Here is a 9,241-nt window from a genome sequence, read left to right as displayed (position 1 = left end):
ATAGTTAGATCAACCAGTACATCACCATGAATAGATCAACCAGTACATCACCATGAATAGTCTAGCTATAGTTAGATCAACCAGTATAGCATCATGAATAGTCTAGCTATAGTTGGATCAACCAGTATATCATCATGAATAGTCTAGCTATAGTTAGATCAACCAGTACATCACCATGAATAGTCTAGCTATAGTTAGATCAACCAGTACATCACCATGAATAGTCTAGCTATAGTTAGATCAACCAGTATATCATCATGAATAGATCAACCAGTACATCACCATGAATAGTCTAGCTATAGTTAGATCAACCAGTACATCACCATGAATAGTCTAGCTATAGTTAGATCAACCAGTGCATCACCATGTATAGATCAACCAGTACATCACCATGAATAGTCTAGCTATAGTTAGATCAACCAGTACATCACCATGAATAGATCAACCAGTACATCACCATGAATAGTCTAGCTATAGTTAGATCAACCAGTACATCACCATGAATAGTCTAGCTATAGTTAGATCAACCAGTACATCACCATGAATAGTCTAGCTATAGTTAGATCAGCCAGTACATCATCATGAATAGATCAACCAGTACAGCAGCTCTGAGCACCAGAAAGTTCACCACACACCGTTCAGAGTAGTAGCCAGTCGTCCTCACTATGAGCCCTCTGCCTCAGCACTGCATTCCTCAACTGTATCTCCCATTCCTCTCACGCTTCAGGTGACTCCTCAATTCATGTTTTCAAAAGACCAGGAACAGGCAGCCAGGGTGAAACAAAAAAGCTGGTACAGTGTCTAGATGCATCATTCAAACAAAAAAACATTAGCCAGCTAGCTAGTGTCGTGTCGTGGTTTTCATTAATCTGGTGACTGTTATGTATCGAATCAACTAACTAGGTGTAATTGTTACTCGATTAAATGAATCATGAAACAATTAACTATTTAAAATTTGGGGGCACCACGGAAGGAGTTGTTTACCGAGTTGCCATCTCCCGAATTAAACCCTAGATGATCTATAAGATATATATCCATAACATTCATCTAATTAATCACTTCCTCATATCAGTCTCATAATTCTGAACGTCTCACACTCCTTGCATCTGCACAAACCCCAGCCTTACTGATCATTCCGTACCACACAAATTGATTTAATTATTTATTTACTAAATAACTAAATGATAACACAGGATACCCACACGCAAACACATGGTATAGGTTATTGATTAGAAACTTAATACGATGGAAACAGGTCCCTAGCGGACTGACACATTACGACACTTGTTACATAAGATGGAGAGGTAAAGAGAGGGAGAGAGAGAGAGAGAGAGAGAGAGAGAGAGAGAACACTTGGATACATTTGGAAAGTACGCTCACAGTAATCACAATACTTTGCCCCGAACCACCGCACGTTTGGGTAAGAAGTAATGAATGTATTTACGTGTTGAATGTCTTCCTTGATCGTGTATCTCTGTTGGAACCAGTCCTTCGTGAAAAGGGTTCCGCTTCGTGAAAAGGTTTCCGCTTCATGAAAAGGGTTCCGTTGGGCCTTAGTTCTTAACCTCTTTGGGCTAGGCGGGACGAATTCGTCCCACCTACGTAACAGCCACTTGCAGCCTGTGGCGCGATTTTCAAAACATTAAAAATCCTATTACTTCAATTTCTCAAACATATGACTATTTTACAGCTATTTAAAGACAAGACTCTCGTTAATCTAACCACACTGTCCGATTTCAAAAAGGCTTTACAACGAAAGCAAAACATTAGATTATGTCAGCAGAGTACCAAGCCAGAAATAATCAGACACCCATTTTTCAAGCCAGCATATAATGTCACCAAAACCCAGAAGACAGCTAAATGCAGCACTCACCTTTGATGATCTTCATCAGATGACAACCCTAGGACATTATGTTATACAATACATGCATGTTTTGTTCAATCAAGTTCATATTTATATCAAAAAACAGCTTTTTACATTAGCATGTGACGTTCAGAACTAGCATACCCCCCGCAAACTTCCGGGGAATTCGCTAACATTTTACTAAATTACTCACGATAAACGTTCACAAAAAGCATAACAATTATTTTAAGAATTATAGATACAGACCTCCTCTATGCACTCGATATGTCCGATTTTAAAATAGCTTTTTGGTGAAAGCACATTTTGCAATATTCTAAGTACATAGCCCAGGCATCACGGGCTCGCTATTTAGACACCCGGCAAGTTTAGCACTCACCATAATCATATTTACTATTATAAAAGTTTCATTACCTTTTGTTGTCTTCGTCAGAATGCACACCCAGGACTGCTACTTCAATAACAAATGTTGGTTTGGTCCAAAATAATCCATCGTTATATCCGAATAGCGGCGTTTTGTTCGTCCGTTCCAGACACTATCCGAAATGGTAAAGAAGTGTCGCGTGCATGGCGCAATTCGTGACAATAAAATTCTAAATATTCCATTACCGTACTTCGAAGCATGTCAACCGCTGTTTAAAATCAATTTTTACGCCATTTTTCTCGTAGAAAAGCGATAATATTCCGACAGGGAATCTCCTTTTCGGCAAACAGAGGAAAAAATCACAAAGGCGGGGGCGGTCGGGTCACGCGCATAAGCCCAGAGTCCCTTGATCGGCCACTTGAGAAAGGCGATAATGTGTTTCAGCCTGGGGCTGGAATGACGACATTCTGTTTTTTCCCGGGCTCTGAGCGCCTATGGACGACGTGGGAAGTGTCATGTTAGAGCAGAGATCCTTAGTAAAAGATAGAGATGGAAAAGAAGTTCAAGAAATGGTCAGACAGGCCACTTTCTGTAAAGGAATCTCTCAGGTTTTGACCTGCCATTTGAGTTCTGTTATACTCACAGACACCATTCAAACAGTTTTAGACACTTTAGGGTATTTTCTATCCATATGTAATAAGTATATGCATATTCTAGTTACTGGGTAGGAGTGGTAACCAGATTAAATCGGGTATGTTTTTTATCCAGCCGTGTCAATACTGCCCCCTAGCCCTAACAGGTTAAGTGTAAGGCTCTGATTGTCCACAAGAGGTCACAATGTCCTTCTTCTTCATTGTCCGTGTTTACTTTCACTCATTCTGGAAGAGTGGTCCAGTAGAGCTAATCAGCCATGTCGATGATCCCCAGTGGGGTGATGAAGGCAGTGTACCCAGCAATGGTTTGAAGAGAATAACGGACGGTCTTACTTAAATTCACTTTCTTAGCTACAGTACTTAGAACAGCTATTTAGCCGGAACATTGACTGTTAGAGGCTACTTTGTCATCTTCACCTCGTGTTGATTTTCAGGGTCGTAACCAATGGAGACCTAAGCTACAGCTAGAGTCTTTCTGGTGTGGTATGTTAATTCTCAACTCAACCTTTATGCACTCTGGTAAAAAGGGGGGTGTTTCCGTCATGCTGAAGCGCTCTCTGAGCTCCCTCGGGCGTGGCTACTTACTGGGCAAAGTATCATCAAAACTATGATCTCGTTAGGAAACTAAAATCACATTCCTATATTATCAAAAATATTCTCTTCATCCCTGGTATTTTCTATACAACGTAAAGGATGGAAACCTGACATACAGTGTGAAAACTCTTCATGTTACAATATTTTTGTTATATAATTTTTATACAATTTTTTAATGACATCACAAAATAAACATTAATTTCCCATATTCCATCTCTCATCATACGCATTCATTCGGATGTTAAAATTATTGTCCCAGTGTTCACTGTTGGATGTTAGAGTTTTTGGGCGGCAAAACGTCTCTGTAACAAAAAGATTCCAATCTCAATACTAAAAGGGTAGAGAGAGAAAGTTTCCCCCCTACTAGAGATTTACAATTTAGGACCGGGCGTGAGGTGTCATGAAACCCCCACATCAATCCCTCCTCCCCTCTGCGGGTCAGAGGGGTCTGATGGGCGTTGATCCATTGTATCCCGGTCTTTGGATCCTCACAGGGAAGTCATGACACTAGCTAGCCAAAAAGTGTTCCCCTGTCAGTCAACCTGTAAATCCATGGCTCAAAAAACACCAGATACATGCAATAAAAGCTCTATGTTATAAAAAAAACGACAGAGCTGATTTCAAAAACAACAATTACAAACAACTGAATATGTACTTAGGCTGCTAGCAGGGCTTCTAGGGCGCCATGGCAACTCATAGGACTCTGGTCGAAATGTGTGCACTACATAGGGAATAGGGTGCAATTTGGGACCTATCCATAGATATGGAACCTACTTCACACTACAGACTTTATGTTGAAATACAACCTCCGTAAAGAGAGGGGGAGAGAGGGAAGGAGAGAGAGATAAGGGGGGAAGAGAGAGAAGGGGAAGGGGGGAAGAGCGAGAGGGTGGAGGGGGGAAGAGAGAGTATTGTTTAACTCTGGAATCTGTTGTGGGCTGTTTCTTTACTCTGATCAAACAGAGAGTAGACCTTTGTCTCTTACAGAAACAGGCACAGAAACACAGTATATGGTATTTTCTGCGTTTTATTGTTGAACATTTGGTCAGTGTCTTTATCAAACACCGTTGTTTATATAATAAAATGTTTCTCCCCTGTCTATTTATCTCTTCTCTCTCTCTTCACTCCTCTCTTTTCTCTCTCTCTCCTCTCTTTTCTTTCTCTCTTCTCTTTCTTCTCTCCTCTCTTTTCTCTCTCCCTTCTCTTTCTTCTCTCTCCTCTCTCCTCTCTTTTCTCTCTCTCCTCTTTCTTCTCTCTCTCTCTTTTCTGTCTCTCCTCCTTCAGTCATTGCATACAGCAGATTGTAGAGAGTGTTCATCACTGCCATGTCAATGGTATCGTTCACAGGGACCTGAAGGTTTGTATGGTCAGACCATCACCATCATCATCACCATAATTATCACCATCACCATAACCCCATGTTTTACATTGTACATCTGAAGGTGTCTGTGTGTGTGTCTGTGTGTGTCTGTGTCTGTGTGTGTCTGTCTGTGTGTCTGTCTGTGTGTTTGTGTGTGGGTTTCTTTGTCTGTGTGTGTGTCTGTATGTATTTATGCCACAGTGTGTTGTGTTAGTGTGTGTCTGTGTGTGTGTCTGTATGTATTTATGCCACAGTGTGTTGTTGTGTTAGTGTGTGTCTGTCTGTGTGTGTGTCTGTATGTATTTATGCCACAGTGTGTTGTTGTGTTAGTGTGTGTTAGTGTGTGTGTGTCTGTATGTATTTATGCCACAGTGTGTTGTTGTGTTAGTGTGTCCCTGTTCAACCGTTGTCTCTTTGTCTCTCTTTGTGTGTGTCTGTAGGATCAAGTTGCCCCTAGACACTGATCTAAGCTCAGTTTAGTCATAAATGGTTGCCACTAGATGGCCAAGCTGCAAACTCAAAAATTGTCCAAATCTTAAAATTGTATGAAAATATACTGTATATTTGAGTTATTTGGTCTTAATTTAAGGTTAGGGATAGGCATAAGGTTAGCAGTGTTGTTAAGTTTAGATTTAAGATAAATTGTAGAAATAGATGGGTGGGAGGGGCAGGTTCTGACTTTGCAGCTTGGCCATATAGTGACATCCTTGCGTGAAGCTAAAGCTGATTGTACATCTGTGTCTACGGCCAACGGTTACCCGGAGCGTCTTGTTACCTCTAACCCATTTGACTCCGCCCCCTCCAGCCTGAGAACCTCCTATTGGCCAGTAAGCTGAAGGGGCGGCGGTTAAGCTTAGCTGACTTTGGGCTCGCCATCGAGGTGCAGGCTGACCAACAGGCATGGTTTGGTGAGTACCGTGGACTGGCTTCTCTCCTATGGGACGGGACACAGTGTGTGTTTTCACTGAGCTGAACCAAGCCGAAACACTGTAGTTTCTGGTACTGTGATGGAAAGGCTAATGGGAAAATGAATAATGCCAGCCAGCACAGTGCAGGTCGGGTCGGGTCTGCACACTAGTGTGAGTGTTAGAGGACATACAGACCTGGCCTAGAATTGACCCCTAACCTCTTACCACTTTTAAATTGTCAGGGCAGCAGGTAGCCTAACGGTTAAAAGAAAGGTCAATGGTTCGAATCCCCAAGCTGACTAGGTGAAAATCTGTTGATTAACCCTTATTTGTCCTGTAAGTCACTCTGGATAAGAATCACTAAAATGTAAAAATGTACTGATTAATCGATTTAATCAATCAATCATGACTCACTCAAGTAATCAATTAATTATTTGCTGAAACAATTACTCATACAAATCAATCAATCAATCAAACCATTGATACACTCATCCATGTATTCTCCCTCCCTCCCTCCCCCCCCCTCCCTCCCTCCCTCCCTCCCTCCTCCCTCCCCTCCCTCCCTCCCTCCCTCCCTCCCTCCCTCCCTCCTCCCTCCCTCCTCCCTCCTCCCTCCCTCCCTCCCTCCCTCCCTCCCTCCCTCCTCTCTCTCCCTCCCTCCTCCCTCCCCTTCCCTCTCTCCTCCCTATCCCTCCCTCTCTCTCTCCCTTCCCTCTCCTCCCTATCCCTCCCTCCCTCCCTCCCTCTCTCTCTCTCCCTCCCCTACAGGTTTTGCTGGTACTCCAGGCTACCTGTCTCCAGAGGTCCTGAGAAAAGACCCATATGGGAAGCCTGTGGACTTGTGGGCCTGTGGTAAACAAACAACCTTTAATCTCTCTTCCCTGTAACTAAACTAAATAACATACTTCTATGTGATTTTTCCAAATCATTGTTCCCTGCTGAAAGTTGGCTCAATTCTATTCCAATTCAGGAAGTGAAATTTCAAAAAGGGGTCAGTTTGGGGTCAAGACTGTGTTGTTTTGATCTGTGGGTGATGATTAGCGTGTGTGTTTTCCTGTCAGGGGTGATCCTGTACATCCTATTGGTCGGTTACCCTCCCTTCTGGGACGAGGACCAGCACAGACTGTACCAGCAGATCAAGGCTGGAGCCTACGATGTGAGAACTACCAACCTCTATCTATCTATCTGTCTGTCTGTCTGTCTGTCTGTCTGTCTGTCTGTCTGTCTGTCTGTCTGTCTGTCTGTCTGTCTGTCTGTCTGTCTGTCTGTCTGTCTGTCTGTCTGTCTGTCTGTCTGTCTGTCTGTCTGTCTGTCTGTCTGACTCTCTCCTCTCTACGACGTGAGAACTACCAACCTCTATCTATCTGTTTATGTTTATCTGTTGTTCTCTCTCTCCATCTCGCCCCCTCTCTCCCTCCATCTCACTCTCTCTCACTCTCTCTGTCTCTCTTTCTCTCTGTCTCTCTCTCTCTCTGTCTCTCTCTTCACTTGTGTTGGAAATTAATGAATTGACAGAATGGTGGAATGTATTGATTGATTGATTGATTGATTGATTGATTGATTGATTGATTGATTGACTGACTGATTGTGTGTAATGTGTGTGTCTATAGTTCCCATCTCCAGAGTGGGACACGGTGACTCCTGATGATTGATTGATTGACTGACTGATTGTGTGTAATGTGTGTCTATAGTTCCCGTCTCCAGAGTGGGACACGGTGACTCCTGATGCCAAAGACCTGATCAATAAGATGTTGACCATCAACCCCGGCAAACGCATCACCACCGCAGAGGCCCTCAAACACCCCTGGATCTGTGTATGGACACACACACACACACACACACACACACACACACACACACACACACACACACACACACACACACACACACACAGACACCTACACACAGACACACACACAGAAACACACACACACACACAGAAACACACACACACACACACACACACACACACACACACACACACACACACACACACACACACACACACACACACACACACACACACACACACACACACACACACACACACACACACACACACACACACACACACACGCACACACACACACACACACACACACGCGCACATACACACACACACACACACACACACACAGAAACACGCGTACACACAGACACACACACAGAAACACACACACACACACACACAGAAACACACACACACACACACAGAAACACACACACACACACACACACACACACGCGCGCGCACACACACACACACACACACACACACACACAGAAACACGCGTACACACAGACACACACACAGAAACACACACACACACACAGAAACACACACACACAGAAACACACACACACACACACACACACACACACACACACACACACACACACACAGGGGACAGTTGTAATACTCACCACTACATCCTGTATCCAAAGGTTGTCTGGTCCCTCAGTAAAGTCCTGTAGATCTCTTCATTACTCATCACAACATCCTGTATCCAAAGGTTGTCTGGTCCCTCAGTAAAGTCCTGTAGATCTCTTCATTACTCATCACAACATCCTGTATCCAAAGGTTGTCTGGTCCCTCAGTAAAGTCCTGTAGATCTCTTCATTACTCCCACGTTGTTTACAAAGCTCTGCTCCAACATACCTCACTTCACTTCCTAGTTGAAATATACCACTATAAGGGTTGGTTACCTGTTGAGGTCCCTCTTGTCTCCACTAAGTTTGGTAAATCCTCCTTGTAGTTTGAGCTCTCCTCATCTGGATTCCCCAGTGCCACTAGGGCAGTTTAAAACCCTAATGAGATTTCTAATTGTTTTGATTAAATGTCATGTAATGTATCTGTATCTGTTACTGTATCTTGTAGTTTAAATATTTGTATTGTTTATTGTATTGATCATATTGATTATTGGAATTGTTGTCCTCACAACATCATTGGAAATGAGACCCTTCGTCTCAATGGAATCCCCTGTATAAAATAACATTCTCTCTCTATTCAATTACATTCAATTCAAGGGGCTTTATTGGCATGGGGAAACATATGTTAACATTGCCAACGCAAGTGAAGTAGATAATATACAAAAGTGAAATAAATAATAAAAATGAACAGCAAACATTATGTTCTCTGTCTGCAGCAACGGTCCACTGTAGCTTCCATGATGCACAGACAGGAGACTGTGGAGTGTCTGAAGAAGTTCAATGCCAGGAGGAAACTCAAGGTAACACTCCTCTTTCACTGTCCTCTGTTCTAATCAGAAACTCAAGGTAACACTCCTCTTTCACTGTCCTCTGTTCTAATCAGAAACTCAAGGGATGTGTCTCTCCCTATACCATGTACTACTGTCTACCCAGAGCTCTATTCCCTATACCGTGTACTACTGTCTACCCAGAGCTCTATATCCTATTCCCTATACCGTACTCTACTGTCTACCCAGAGCTCTATACCCTATTCCCTATACCGTACTCTACTGTCTACCCAGAGCTCTATAC

The 9,241-nt window shown here is 43.0% G+C and overlaps 1 protein-coding gene across 1 annotated transcript in view; it reads left to right on the top strand.

Moving 5' to 3' along the window:
* Positions 1–8,970, top strand: part of LOC106591332 (calcium/calmodulin-dependent protein kinase type II delta 2 chain) — a gene marked incomplete at its 3' end in the record, with an annotated part of 14,720 nt that extends 5,750 nt beyond the window's left edge. Inside the window, 6 exon segments of the mRNA XM_045711679.1 lie at positions 4,757–4,829; positions 5,638–5,740; positions 6,509–6,592; positions 6,802–6,896; positions 7,432–7,554; positions 8,887–8,970. Coding sequence (XP_045567635.1) covers positions 4,757–4,829; positions 5,638–5,740; positions 6,509–6,592; positions 6,802–6,896; positions 7,432–7,554; positions 8,887–8,970 — 562 coding nt within the window.
* Positions 8,971–9,241: the final 271 nt, after the last annotated feature.

This window comes from Salmo salar, unplaced genomic scaffold (assembly GCF_905237065.1).
Source record: "Salmo salar unplaced genomic scaffold, Ssal_v3.1, whole genome shotgun sequence".
NCBI classification, from domain to species: Eukaryota; Metazoa; Chordata; class Actinopteri; order Salmoniformes; family Salmonidae; genus Salmo; species Salmo salar.
Note: the sequence above shows the minus strand (reverse complement) of the source record. Positions and strands in the feature narration are given on the sequence as shown.